Genomic DNA, 16517 nt, shown 5'->3' on the forward strand with positions numbered 1-16517 from the left:
CTCCTAATACTGCCCTACTACTACCCCCAATAGTGCCCTACTACTACCACCATCAATACTACTCCTAATACTGCTCTACTACCCCCAATAGTGCCCTACTACTACCACCATCAATACTACTCCTAATACTGCTCTACTACCCCCAATAGTGCCCTACTACTACCACCATCAATACTACTCCTAATACTGCTCTACTACCCCCAATAGTGCCTTACTACTACCCCAATACTACTCCTAATACTGCCCTACTACTACCCCCAGTAGTGCCCTACTACTACCCCCAATACTACTCCTAATATTGCTCTACTACTACCCCCAATAGTGCCCTACTATTACCCCAATACTACTCCTAATACTGCCCTACTACTACCCCCAATAGTGCCCTACTATTACCCCCAATACTACTCCTAATACTGCTCTACTACTACCCTCAATACTACTCCTAATACTGCCCTACTACTACCCCCAATAGTGCCCTACTACTACCACCATCAATACTACTCCTAATACTGCTCTACTACTACCCCCAATAGTGCCCTACTATTACCCCCAATACTACTCCAAATACTGCTCTACTACCCCCAATACTGCCCTACTACTACCACAAATACTGCCCTACTACTACCCCAATACTACTGCTAATACTGCTCTACTACTACTCCCAATACTGCCCTACTACTACTCCTAATACTGCTCTACTACTACCCCCAATACTGCTCTACTACTACCCCCATACTGCCCTACTACTACCCCCAATACTACTCCTAATACTGCTCTACTACTACCCCCAATACTGCTCTACTACTACCCCCAATACTGCTATACTACTACCCCCATACTGCCCTACTACTACCCCCAATACTACTCCTAATACTGCTCTACTACTACCCCAATACTGCTCTACTACTACCCCCAATACTGCTCTACTACTACTACTCCCAATACTACTCTACTACTACCCCTAATACTGCTCTACTACTACCCCCAATACTGCTCTACTACTACCCCCAATACTGCTCTACTACTACTACTCCCAATACTACTCTACTACTACCCCTAATACTGCTCTACTACTACCCCCAATACTGCTCTACTACTACCCCCAATACTGCTCTACTACCATTGCTATTATTACCTCCACTCCTGATACTACTACTACTCCCAAAACTGCTACTCCCCTTATCTACTACTACACCCCTCATCTTATATGCTTCTACTATTGCTACACCCCTTATCCACTATGCCTATACTACTACACCCATCAAAAAATAAATTAAAAAAATCGAGAAAAGAAAAAACAAGATTTTATTTTTTGCCCACATCACCCCAGCCCTAGGAGATGCTATGTGCTGGGGGCGGGGGGGCATTTAACTATCAGTGGAGATGCTATGTGCTGGGGGGGGTAACTATCAGTGGAGATGCTATGTGCTGGGGGGGGGGTAACTATCAGGGGAGCTGCTATCTGCTGAGGGGGCAACTATCAGGGGGCTAGCTAACAGGTGTAAAACCTACAGTGAGATGCCTCCTATATTGGTGGATACTACATACTGGGTGGTGGAGGTAACTACCAGAAGAATTACCTACAGAGGGATACCGACTATATATACTATGGAGGCACAGAGGGACCTATCTACTATATAGGGCACAGAGGGGTCTTATTTAAGGTCACAGAAGATCACCCCACCTCGAGCAGCGCGCCAACCGCTGACAAAAAAGTATCGGGACCTTAAATTGCTGCTACAATGTTTTAGCATTTGGGGCCCCACCTTCAACTTTGCCCAGGGCCACATTTTGTCTAAAACCGGCCCTGGAGTACAGAACTAGATTTCCGGCTCCATTCTCACTGTACCGCGGGGTATGAATAGTTGATCCAAGAGGGTGCTGGGTATTGAAATCTTGCCGATCCTGTAGATAGGTTTTTCCTTGAAGATAGATCGATTGTTTTTCGAGGAAGATCCCTTTTAAAAAGATTTTACAGATTAGAATATTTTAATATAGGATGCTGCCTTTACAGCATACAGTACTCCCTGCTCTAAAGTAGGTCATCCCTTAGGGGCCACTGCTGGTGGTTAGCTGATGGTTATATACACAGAAAGCTATTTCTTCTAGACATCTTTTCTACCTGGATAAATATTCATGCGGAGTGTCTGGCACATAGTAAATTCACATGTTCGCAGTCGCTACATTTACACTGTTTCCCTTTGAGAGACCATAGATGTTCACAATGAGTGCATTCTGTGTGCATTCAAAACATAAGGATATTTTATACATTATAAGGCTATGGTCACACATAGTAAGAGACCGGCCGTTCCGTGACCCGGCCAGGTCACGGAACGGCCGGTCTCAGAAAAGATCATCCCAGCCAATACTGCAGTACTGGCCGGATAATCTCTAGCGCTGCTGAATTCGAATGCGGGCGCATCTGTGCGCGCCCGCATCAGAACTCCCCACTGCACACAATGGAGCGTACGGCCGGAGCCACACGCTCCATAGTGTGCGCTGACATGGTTTTCTGCGACCGCTATTCAACAAACAGCGGCCCCAGAAAACTGACATGTCAGTTGTTTGCGGCGCCGCTAGGGATCTCGGCTGGAGCGTATATCATGTGTATACGTTCCGGCCGGGATCCCATAGACAGCAAGGTAATGTATATTTTCGTAATAATCACGGCCGTGGTTTTACGAAAATATACGTTGTGTAAACATAGCCTAAGGCTATGTTCACACAACATATATTTTCGTAAAAGTTTGGACGTTGTTGAAATCGGCAACGGAAATATATGTTGCCTAATCTTCTATAGAATCCCGGCCGGAGCGTATACACATAGTATACGCTCCGGCCGGGATCCCTAGCGGCGCCGCAAACAACTGACATGTCAGTTTTCTGCGCCCGCTATTCAGTGAATCAGCGGCATCAGAACTTTGCTGCGTGGATACCGGCCGGGATGATCTTTTTAGAGACTGGCCGTTCCGTGACGGAACGGCCAGTCTCTTACGTTGTGTGAACATAGCCTAAGAGTTAATAGAATTTAATATGTTATATGGGCACTTATAGGGATTTTGATGGGTTGGAGTCTGAGCACCCAAACACCTACCATCATGTCATAAGTTTTATTTTTATACGACAGATACACTTGTTCTAAAAAATTCCCACATTCTATGAAATAAAAATTTTCTCATAGCATTGCACCTGGACATATATGAATAAACTGGCAATTGGGTTAAGGGACACAGTTAGGGGCCTTTTACACGGCCCGTGTAATAATGACACTGATCACCCGAGGATGGGCAAAACGCCTGATCCCCTGCTGATCGGGTCTTTTGAGCAGGCTTTAAAATGTATTGTTGTCGACCACACATCTTACTGTGTGAACAGGGTAATGCATGGCTAATTAACGTTAAAAAGTAAACTGATGGTTTCCAGATCACAATCAGTATATTCACCATCAGCGCTGCTTGTGATTCGTCATCCGGGTCTCCATTCCGGCGACTGCTGTATCTTTAGACCTCACTTCCACTGGCTGTTATTCTGGAAGTGGCGCAGCCTGAAGAAGATCGGAGACCTGGATTCTGGATCACAAGCAGCACAGACGGTAAGTATACATTGCTTGTGGTTTGGAAACTGGGAGCACATAGATACATATCTGTGCTGTCAGTGTCAAGGGCTGCACAAACAATAGGATCGTTTGTGCACCCCGGCAGCTCGGTTTGTCATGCTGTGCAAAGGCAGTGCAAAGGAGTGCCAATCTCACTGACCAGCGATTGTTTGCGGCCCCTGCGGCTAAAGAATCTGTTAGTCTAAAAGGACCCTAACACAGTACAGTTGAAAGAAGATATATGTCCATCAAGTTCAACAAGGGTGTTACCATTCTTTTTGTCAAAAGGGAGTGTCCTTAGTCTGACACTGTGTATAAAAACACCCCAACAACACCCAGTTGTCAATGGTGGACTAATAGGAGTAATCACACAATATAGAGTACTAAGAAAAGATGCTCCACAACAATTATTTCATGAAAACACAGACGTAAGGAGAGGAGACAGATCATCTCAAATACTATACGACTAAAGGGTCAGAGGATACAATGTGGTTCATGCTCTAGTTCTAAAAGGACCGGTATTGAACTGAAATCCTGATCACTAAAAAGCTATAATGCTACACTCTATGGAAGGAATTTATCATTTTTCAAGGATTATTTTTACTTTTCTAGCATGCCCATTTCCTTTATGATGGTGTCAAATTCTGCAAATTGCAGTGTATAAATAGGGTGTATTTTCCAATGCACTTTTTTGTACCCGTGGATCTCCACCCCAACTTATGACTACAATAAAACTGCACAAAAATGTTAAAGTTTGCACATAGTAAATAAATAAATAAAGCAATACAAAATGATGCAAAGTATAGGCGCAAGACCAATGCATAATCCCCCTATATGCACCACTGCACCACAGAAAGAGAGATGTGAGCGTATAATTATGGTATATAGAAATATACACACAGCTTATGCAAAATGACATATTAAAGAGCCATCTGCAGACATAGCGCTGTGACAAGTGTCTCTTAATCTACTCCTACATAATGCCTATCCTCCTACAGAAGACTAATTGGCGACACATTATCACTCCACTTGTAGACATGTAGGCACACAAGTGTAATATTAATGAGTGAGATGCCAGCTTTCCTCCCTGTAGCCTGTTTGTTGTTTACCCACTTCACAGCACTGAGCTAATTACCCTACCCCTGAGTGATGGACCCTCACAATGCGGTCAGTCCTGGCGGGCACAGCATTCCCAAACACCCACCCATTTACTAATGGAAATGACATGATTAAGTGACGGACTGCAGAGTGATGGGGAAGTTCTGTAAGTCTTCTCTGCTGAGTGCTAGGGGGCATGTGCACTAATACAGGAACCTATTCTATACATATAGAACTGTACAGATATGCTACGACATTGTGCTCTGTGTAGGTACGGCCTCTGAGACTGCCATCAGTCCTGACAATGAAGATCCAATGAAAGTTCCACCTGCACAGCAGAGCTCCCGACTACCCCTCTGCCAGGAGGTGCAACCCAGGCACGTTCCCCAATAGGAAGCTTCTGTAAGCTGGAATCACATAGCAAAAGCATTGCCCCCAGATGTTATTCTACAATTCATTGCAAATGACTGAAAAAGCCTGGTTTGTGGCCTTTTTGGGCTCACTTGCGGTTTTTTATTTTTATTTATTTTTTTTAATTTAAGCATTGGGTACTGCATTTCTTCACCAGCTTCTGTGTTGGACTAAAAAAAAAATGTTTAAAAGCTCGGTATTCATGACGTTTTACAAGGATATAAAAACAATGAATTAAGTGTATATGAAGGATTCCTAACAACAGACAATGCATTACATATGTACTGAGTCTCAATTATTGGTAGATTGTACTGGTATTAGTTATTTGTGACGGGATGTGAACAGTAGGTCACTGTACACACTGGTGCTAATCCCAAATTATCTGCATTGGCAATAGCTGTGATAAATACATAATAAACTAATATTAAGATTGTCTATGATAACTTACATCTCTGTCTAGTCGTGTTGTTATTTTCCTTCAATTTGATAATTATTGATAAAGATTCTAATGTTTATTTCCCAACAGTTACAACCCATAAGTAGGTCAGAAAACATACAGCATAGTATAGTAGAGAGCAAAATAGTATATAATGGTATAGTATAAAACAATATAGCAGAGCGTATTATAGAACAAAGCAGTATGGGGTAGTATAGTACAAGAGTATAGCAGAGAATAGTAACATATAGCACAGAATAGTACAGAATTGTATACTGTACTACAGAACAAGTATAATATAGCATAGAATAATATAGTATTAATAATATAGTAAGATAATATGGTACAAAACGGTATAGTACACAGAACACTATATTTACTGTACTGCAGAATAGTATGATATGGTACAGAACAGTATAGTATACATACTATAATAGAATACTGAAATATATATATATATATATATATATATATATATATATATATACACATTACAGCATGTCACTATACCACAGAAATGTATAGAACTGTGTACAATATTATGGTGTAGTATAGACAGAATAGTATACTATAGCGTGCTATAGAGAAGCATAGTATGGAATAGAAGTATATAACAAGTATAGTATAAAACAGTATAGTATAAACCAGCATATAGTATAGTAAGGTATATAGCAGTATAGTATAAACCAGCATATAGTATAGTACTGTATATAGCAGTATAGCATACACTATAGTATAAACCAGCATATAGTATAGTAAGGTATATAGCAGTATAGCATACACTATAGTATAAACCAGCATATGGTATAGTAAGGTATACAGCAGTATAGCATACAGTATAGTATAAACCAGCATATGGTATAGTAAGGTATATAGCAGTATAGCATACAGTATAGTATAAACCAGCATATAGTATAGTAAGGTATATAGCAGTATAGCATACACTATAGTATAAACCAGCATATAGTATAGTAAGGTATACAGCAGTATAGCATACAGTATAGTATAAACCAGCATATAGTATAGTAAGGTATATAGCAGTATAGTATAAACCAGCATATAGTATAGTAAGGTATATAGCAGTATAGCATACACTATAGTATAAACCAGCATATAGTATAGTAAGGTATACAGCAGTATAGCATACAGTATAGTATAAACCAGCATATAGTATAGTAAGGTATATAGCAGTATAGTATAAACCAGCATATAGTATAGTAAGTTATATAGCAGTATAGCATACACTATAGTATAAACCAGCATATAGTATAGTAAGTTATATAGCAGTATAGCATACAGTATAGTATAAACCAGCATATAGTATAGTAAGTTATATAGCAGTATAGCATACAGTATAGTATAAACCAGCATATAGTATAGTAAGGTATATAGCAGTATAGTATAAACCAGCATATAGTATAGTAAGGTATATAGCAGTATAGCATACACTATAGTATAAACCAGCATATAGTATAGTAAGGTATACAGCAGTATAGCATACAGTATAGTATAAACCAGCATATAGTATAGTAAGGTATATAGCAGTATAGTATAAACCAGCATATAGTATAGTAAGTTATATAGCAGTATAGCATACACTATAGTATAAACCAGCATATAGTATAGTAAGTTATATAGCAGTATAGCATACAGTATAGTATAAACCAGCATATAGTATAGTAAGTTATATAGCAGTATAGCATACAGTATAGTATAAACCAGCATATAGTATAGTAAGGTATATAGCAGTATAGTATAAACCAGCATATAGTATAGTACTGTATATAGCAGTATAGTATAAACCAGCATATAATATAGTACTGTATATAGCAGTATAGCATACAGTATAGTATAAACCAGCATATAGTATAGTACTGTATATAGCAGTATAGCATACAGTATAGCTCATACATTATATTCTTCTCATTTACTGGGCACTTTCCCTGTCCCATAGCATTCACTGGGATGTCTGCAGGGTTATGAATTGGGAAAAGGCATAGGAGGATACATACTAGCCATACAGGCTGTGATATACAGTGTCTCCATTATGCATCTGCAGATATATATGGTGAATGTACAGCAGTGTAGCGCAGCCGGTGCGGTAACGCAGCGTGCACTGTGTGTGAACAGCAGCAGTCCCAATCTACCACTCACCTGCCAGGAGCTGGACGGGATGTCATTGAATTTGCCCAATCCCCCGAAGGTGTAGCAGCTGGCCATGAGCTCCAGGCTGTCCGAGCAATGCCACAGCAGCCCAAAGCTCAGCGGCTCCGGCTTCTCCTCAGCGCCAGATTTCACTATCCAAGCCGGGGAGAGGAAGCTGAAGCTGCAGACAGCCACCAGGCAGGCAGAGAGCAGCACCCAGAAGCAGGACACACAGCCGAACATCCTGGGCTGATGCTGCCGCTGCTGCTGCCGGGGAACCAGCCCCAAAGCAACATCCAGCCCCGCGCCGCTCTTCTTCTTACTGTCCAGCAACGAACGCATCTGGGAGGTAAGAATAATCCCAAATCCTCCCTCCTCCTTCCCCCCTATAAATGCAGTGGGGTCCTCCTATCTTCACATCAGGATGCACCCGGGCCACTACTATTACCCCAATCCGGGGGGTGGAGGTGAGGGAGTTACTCCAGCGCACTAATGACTGCACACGCTGCAACTTCCCCAGGCAGAGAGAAGTCACAGGCAGGATGCAGGATGCTGCTTGTACATGACAGCGGGGGAAGAAGGGCTGGTCCTGTGTCCCAGCCCTCCTCCTCTTCCCTGTGTGTCTGTGTACAGGATGAAGGAATGGGGAGGAGGCTCGTGCACAACCTGCTGCGCTCACAGGTGTCCCCGGGGCCCGTCACGTGACCGCTGCCACTAAGGAGACCAGGGCATCAGTGACAGGTGTGTGCCCAGATAGGTAAGCCGCACATTATACCTATAATAATATGTAACATGATATAATCACTACTATTATTATCATCATCATCTCCATCATCCTCATGTCATTGATTTTACTGTTATTGATTAGTACAAACTACTATGTATCTATATTATTCTAAGAAAGCCATGGATGCAAACATTATACCATACAATAGTGGCAGCATCCCATAGATCAGTGATCTCTAACCTATGGCTCTCCTGCTGATGCAAAACTACAACTTCATGCATGCTGGGAGTTGTAGTTCCCCAGGTTGGAGACTCCACTGGACAAAACAGTAAAAAAAAGTCTCCGAAGTAACCTCATATTACAGCATCTCATGGCCATAATTATAGTAAGTTATACTGGGGACCTGCAACATAGATTGTCCAAAAAGGAGAGGTTGGAGGCTTTGGCACATCTGAGTTTTCCTGTGTTTTCTATAAGAGGGGAAAGCCATAGCCATACAGATCTGATGGCGGCTTATCTCTCTTAGAACAAAGAGGTTGGGCATTGATTTTCCATCAAGCTCGACCCCCTATGTCCACTGATATCATCTGTCAGAGGACTGTCCAGAGAGCCCCATACACCTTACACTGATGGCCGAACCCACCACGAGCAACAGGTACCACCAACAAAAGAGTAAAATGTATGGGGACCTTAAATTGTTGCTAAAATATTTCAGCATTTGGGGCCCCACCTTTAACTTTGCCCAGGGCCACATCTAGTCTAAAACCGGCCCTGGTTGGAGCTGTGCTTTGTAGTGATGACCTGAGCTGTTCTCACTCCATAGGACTGTGTGCAGACAAGGAGGCGAGGAATTGGTCCAACCATCAAAAACCAGGCCTATTAGAGAGAAATTCAGCACTATGATGGGGTGGCATACTTTCATAGAAGGCTCTCCCCTCTCATGTATACCATGGATACCCATATACTATTGATCTACATATTGCTGCCCATATAAATGCTCCAATTGCAGTTTATAGGGTGACACTTTACACTTTAAGCAGTTTATGGGGTGAAACTTTAAGCTATGTTTCCTATAAAAAAAGGACCAGGGAGATTGATGAAAAATGATCAGATGCCCCTTGGCTGGTAGTTCTGCCCAGTCCTTGCTGTTGGTGCACTTCTCAGTATACCACTCCTCTAGAGTCTGCAGCCCCTCCTCCATGGCTATGTCTTACATACATAATACCCCTCCTCCATGACTATGTCTTACATACATAATAGCCCTCCTCCATGGCTATGTCTTACATACATAATACCCCTCCTCCATGGCTATGTCTTACATACATAATACCCCTCCTCCATGGCTATGTCTTACATACATAATACCCCTCCTCCATGGCTATGTCTTACATACATAATACCCCTCCTCCATGGCTATGTCTTACATACATAATACCCCTCCTCCATGGCTATGTCTTACATACATAATACCCCTCCTCCATGACTATGTCTTACATACATAATAGCCCTCCTCCATGGCTATGTCTTACATACATAATACCCCTCCTCCATGGCTATGTCTTACATACATAATACCCCTCCTCCATGGCTATGTCTTACATACATAATACCCCTCCTCCATGGTATGTCTTACATACATAATAGCCCTCCTCCATGGCTATGTCTTACATACATAATAGCCCTCCTCCATGGCTATGTCTTACATACATAATACCCCTCCTTCATGACTATGTCTTACATACATAATAGCCCTCCTCCATGGCTATGTCTTACATACATAATACCCCTCCTCCATGGCTATGTCTTACATACATAATACCCCTCCTCCATGGCTATGTCTTACATACATAATACCCCTCCTCCATGGCTATGCCTTACATACATAATACCCCTCCTCCATGGCTATGTCTTACATACATAATAGCCCTCCTCCATGGCTATGTCTTACATACATAATACCCCTCCTTCATGACTATGTCTTACATACATAATAGCCCTCCTCCATGGCTATGTCTTACATACATAATAGCCCTCCTCCATGGCTATGTCTTACATACATAATACCCCTCCTCCATGGCTATGTCTTACATACATAATACCCCTCCTCCATGGCTATGCCTTACATACATAATACCCCTCCTCCATGGCTATGTCTTACATACATAATACCCCTCCTCCATGGCTATGTCTTACATACATAATACCCCTCCTCCATGGCTATGTCTTACATACATAATACCCCTCCTCCATGGCTATGTCTTACATACATAATAGCCCTCCTCCATGGCTATGTCTTACATACATAATACCCCTCCTTCATGGCTATGTCTTACATACATAATAGCCCTCCTCCATGGCTATGTCTTACATACATAATACCCCTCCTCCATGGCTATGTCTTACATACATAATACCCCTCCTCCATGGCTATGTCTTACATACATAATACCCCTCCTCCATGGCTATGTCTTACATACATAATACCCCTCCTCCATGGCTATGTCTTACATACATAATAGCCCTCCTCCATGGCTATGTCTTACATACATAATACCCCTCCTTCATGACTATGTCTTACATACATAATAGCCCTCCTCCATGGCTATGTCTTACATACATAATCCCCCTCCTCCATGGCTATGTCTTACATACATAATACCCCTCCTCCATGGCTATGTCTTACATACATAATACCCCTCCTCCATGGCTATGTCTTACATACATAATACCCCTCCTCCATGGCTATGTCTTACATACATAATCCCCCTCCTCCATGGCTATGTCTTACATACATAATACCCCTCCTCCATGGCTATGTCTTACATACATAATACCCCTCCTTCATGGCTATGCCTTACATACATAATACCCCTCCTCCATGGCTATGTCTTACATACATAATACCCCTCCTCCATGGCTATGTCTTACATACATAATACCCCTCCTCCATGGCTATGTCTTACATACATAATACCCCTCCTCCATGGCTATGTCTTACATACATAATAGCCCTCCTCCATGGCTATGTCTTACATACATAATACCCCTCCTTCATGACTATGTCTTACATACATAATAGCCCTCCTCCATGGCTATGTCTTACATACATAATACCCCTCCTCCATGGCTATGTCTTACATACATAATACCCCTCCTCCATGGCTATGTCTTACATACATAATACCCCTCCTTCATGGCTATGTCTTACATACATAATACCCCTCCTCCATGGCTATGTCTTACATACATAATACCCCTCCTCCATGGCTATGTCTTACATACATAATAGCCCTCCTCCATGGCTATGTCTTACATACATAATACCCCTCCTCCATGGCTATGTCTTACATACATAATACCCCTCCTCCATGGCTTTGTCTTACATACATAATACCCCTCCTCCATGACTATGTCTTACATACAATCCCCATATGTACATACATACCCAATGTACACAGTGAGGCTCTGATGTGATGGTGTCATGGATCAATGACGTACATAACATGATGTCCTTGTGATGGATAACAAAGGTAATTGGGGCTTAAAATATATAATACTTGAAATACTATATATATAAAATACTTGCAGTGGCCCATACCTGCAACTACACATCATGTACCCACAGTTTGTCAGTAAGGCTATGTGATTTGATGTCAAACATCCCATTTTAATGAGTTCCCTTCCTTTTGATGTTCCCATCTGGGACATTACCAGCATATACATAAGATATGCCATGAATATTTAGTGCACGTGGGTTGCACTTTTAAGACCCAGACCTAGCTTGTGATTGTGGGCCCCCTGTCCCCCACCCAGTAGGTTTACATACCTCCCATAGAGGTTAATTGTAGTTACCTAAACATTGTAGCAATATGTGTTGTGCTGTTTCTGTCATTTGGAAGATTTTGGAAACTGCATAAATCATGGTGAAACTCTATTAATGTAAATTAATATTTGAGCTGTCTGCCCAGCTCAAGCAACTGCAACCAGGCCAGAGGGGACCAGGGGCCCTCGATGTCAAGACAGGTGCAGGTCTTAGAGGATGGATCTGTATACATCAGACATTTATAGCAGGGACCATGGCTTGGCTAGGCCTGCAGTTTCTGACATGAACACTGGTGGCAGCAGAGAGCCCTGTGTGGCCTCTTACTGCTGCCACTTAAAGGGGTATTCCCCCCCCAAAAAGCAAAAAAAAATGTAATGCCCCCAAACCTAGCTATTCTTACTCACCAACTCCCCCGAGTATTTTGAGCCGTCTCCCATCTTTCTAGCTGCTGCCGTTCCTGAGTTACAAGTTTTTCTAAAACATGGTCTATAATCAAGATAGGAAACTACATTTCCCATCATGCAATGCTTATGATGAAGTAGCAAAGATGAGTTGGTGATGGCTTAGCAGAACTAGGATGATGATGGCGGCGTAGCAGAGCTGAGATGGTGATGGCATAGCAGAGCTGAGATGGTGAAACTGTGTAGCAGAGCTGAGATGGTGAGATTGTGCAGCAGAGCTGAGATGGTGAGACGGTGTAACAAAGCTGAGATGGTGAGATGGCATAGCAGAGCTGAGATGGTGAGACGGTGTAGAAGAGCTGAGATGGTAAGACGGTGCAGCAGAGCTGAGATGGTGAGATGGCATAGCAGAGCTGAGATGGTGAGACTGTGTAGCAGAGCTGAAATGGTGATGGCATAGCAGAGCTGAGATGGTGAGATGGCATAGCAGAGCTGAGATGGTGAGACGGTGTAGCAGAGCTGAGATGGTGAGACGGTGTAGCAGAGCTGAGATGGTGATGGCATAGCAGAGCTGAGATGGTGAGACGGTGAAGCAGAGCTGAGATGGTGAGATGGCATAGCAGAGCTGAGATGGTGAGACGGTGTAGCAGAGCTGAGATGGTGAGACGGTGTAGCAGAGCAGAGATGGTGATGGCATAGCAGAGCTGAGATGGTGAGACGGTGTAGCAGAGCTAGATGGTGAGATGGTGTAGCAGAGCTGAGATGGTGAGACGGTGTAGCAGAGCTGAGATGGTGAGACGGTGTAGCAGAGCTGAGATGGTGAGACGGTGCAGCAGAGCTGAGATGGTGATGGCATAGCAGAGCTGAGATGGTGAGACAGTGTAGCAGAGCTGAGATGGTGAGACGGTGTAGCAGAGCTGAGATGGTGATGGCATAGCAAAGAAGAGATGGTGAGACGGTGCAGCCGCAGTGACCGCAGGTGACGGGGGACAGTGAGCCGCGGGCGACCGGGGGGGGGAACAATTGATGAACGGAGGGGGGGGCACCGGTAAGCGCTGCGAGCAATTGATGGACGGGGGGGGATGGGGTAGGGGTGACAGTGAGTGACGGGACAGTGATGGGGGACAGTGAGCCTCAGGGCCGCTGGGGCTGGGGGGGCACACGGTACCGGTGACTGGGGTGGCTGCTGTTAGAGAAGGAGTCAGTGACAGCTGCACTGATTGATCACTGTCTCCCTCTCTAACAGCAGCCACTGCCGTCCTCCTTCACTTTAGATTGCCTGGGTTAGAAGCACTAACCCGGCCCATTGAAGAGAAGGGGGACACGTGATGCCTTCTCGGAGGGTGGGGGCCAGGAGCAGGGAGTGTGTCAGAGTGGACTGAGAGCTGATGATTCTATGCAATCCATGGGGGTGGGGGCACCTAGATAACAGCAAAACTGTGCAGAATCCTTAATAACTTTATATTGGAAAGATGGAAAGCTACGGGTGGGCAACGTGTTAATGCAAAAATAATTTGGGGGGGAATACCCCTTTAACATATAATAGTTTCTAAATAGAAAATTATGTTTATTTTATTGAATAATTTATAGCTATAAAAAAGAAAAGGAACAGCGCACGGCGCACATAGTGTGATACTGCAGAGCTGTATTTGTGCATATCTATGAATAGGTGTTGTTCACCTTGGGGTGCACCGCCTGATGCTTTGTAGAAGTTTGTTTTTTCCACTCGCTGCCTGTCCGAGGATCCGAAGAAATCGGTCAGGAAATCAAAGAGAAGATTCACTCATCAGAGGCAGGATGTGTGGAGTACTCGGACGCCAGGCACAGAGCGGCTTGTTTACGGGCTCCCGATGAAGGATAGGAGTCGTAGTACAAGATTCTCCCACTTCTTTATTGTAATGACGTAAAAAACACAGTAATACATTTCGAGGTGAAACCCTCTTCATCAGATAATTAACAATATGCATACATGCCCTACATTCATAGTAGTCCAAACAGGAAGTTTTGGATTCAACCATAATAACAAGATATATAAAACAGCAAAATTGCATATAAAAATATATATTGCTATGGTCGGACATGAAGCTCCAATTTTTACCTACTTCTGAATCTAACTCTCTCCTCATGCTTTACTGAGGTCTGGTACAACAATGGTAAGTATCCTGACTCTGATGTTGTTCCTCACGGGTTCGGATCCCGCCACAGGTGGAAATATTTATTTTATTTTATTTTCCTCCTTCTCTAACCCCAATTTCTTTATTTATTTGTTTATAGCATGGTCATAATAAAAATTGTATATCTAAAACCATGTAGGATTATTAACTACCATCAGCATGGCACTGAACACATAATATTTATATATGTGTGTGTGTGTGTGTGTGTGTGTTTAGTGCCATGCTGATGGTAGTTAATGATCCTACATGGTTTTAGATATAAAATTTTTATTATGACCATGCTATAAACAAATAAATAAAGAAATTGGGGTTAGAGAAGGAGGAAAATAAAATAAAATAAATATTTCCACCTGTGCCTGGCGTCCGAGTACTCCACACATCCTGCCTCTGATGAGTGAATCTTCTCTTTGATTGAATATTTTATTGAATATATAAATATACATGTCAGAAGCGCGGGAGGCCCCCATTAGATATTTGTCTGGTTACGCCGAAATGGATATGTCTGGTCAACTTTTTTCGAATTCGTCTAGGTGCCTTTACTAAGAACTAGAAATAAAGCATCAAGATAAGTAACCACCTGGTCAAATAGCTGATTGTAGAATGGGGTCCTTATTCCTAAACCTTATGCGAATTTGCACGATAACGATCGAATTCGAACAATAATCGTACGTGTAAATGCAGCAAATGATCAAGCGACGAGCGAGAAATCATTCATTTTGATCTTTGAACATGTTCTTAAATCGTTGTTGGTCGTTCACAAAAAATTCGCAGATCGTTCCGTGTAAACAGTTGTTCACAGATTTAACCTATGTGCGAGATAAGCTTAAGCGATCGCAAAACGATTTTTCCATACGATATATCGTTCCGTCTAAACGCTGATCGTTATAAAAAAAAAAAAAAATCATTACTTCAAAATAGTTCATCGTGCGATCGGGCGAATTATCGCTACGTGTAAACCCAGCATAAATTCCCTTTATCAAGCAAGTTCACATGGACCTGTATCTGCAGTATACAAGATTACTGTCCTCTATATAAAGACTCTAATTGAATAACTAACCTCAGTCTGAGTCCCAAAACTATTAGGATGAAAATTTTCCATCCTACAGAGCAGAACAAAGTGCCGGTTGTAGAAGCTGGCAGTGTCTGAACATATACTATGACCTGGCACTCACCACACCTTAGCTCATAAAGGATGGAAACTCTTATACATTTATTAAGCAATGATGGGCAGTATGAGCCATGTCCTTTGTGGAACTTTATAAAGCTTGGCACCAGCAATAAAAGCCTTGTACTTATTTAACCTTCTGTGTATAATTCACGGCTTCTTTTCTTGTTACTCCTCACCTTCTGTCAACACCTCTTGTGTACAGTTCTGCAGATCTGTAAGCCATGGCAGAGCGGCATGCATTATAAAATAGCACTTTGCAGACAAAAAAGCTCACTTTGTTAGTTTCTGTGTTAGCCTAGCTTATTCTCAATGGCATCTATGTTATTGTTAGGGAGGCTTGATGTTTACTCCTCGCCACATTGTACTATTTGACACATGAGAGGCATTGACTTTTGGTAACTTTTAGCAGAGGGGTGCCAGTAATGCCAGTAATATTCTGGGTTAGCTGTACACAGTATGCAAAATATTATAATGGAGTTGCTGAGGATGGTAACCCATCCCAAGCTTATTCAGGCTCTAGGGTGATCTGGGAATTTGTT

General features: G+C 42.6%; 1 protein-coding gene across 1 annotated transcript in view; it reads right to left on the minus strand.

Moving 5' to 3' along the window:
* LOC138767886 (LHFPL tetraspan subfamily member 7 protein-like) overlaps positions 1 to 8228 on the minus strand; it is a 139954-nt gene extending 131726 nt beyond the window's left edge. The window contains exon 1 of the mRNA XM_069945751.1: positions 7695 to 8228. Coding sequence (XP_069801852.1) covers positions 7695 to 8027 — 333 coding nt within the window. The 5' untranslated portion in view covers positions 8028 to 8228. The remainder of the gene's footprint in view (positions 1 to 7694) is intronic.
* Positions 8229 to 16517: the final 8289 nt, after the last annotated feature.

This window comes from Dendropsophus ebraccatus, chromosome 11, assembly GCF_027789765.1.
Source record: "Dendropsophus ebraccatus isolate aDenEbr1 chromosome 11, aDenEbr1.pat, whole genome shotgun sequence".
NCBI lineage: Eukaryota > Metazoa > Chordata > Amphibia > Anura > Hylidae > Dendropsophus > Dendropsophus ebraccatus.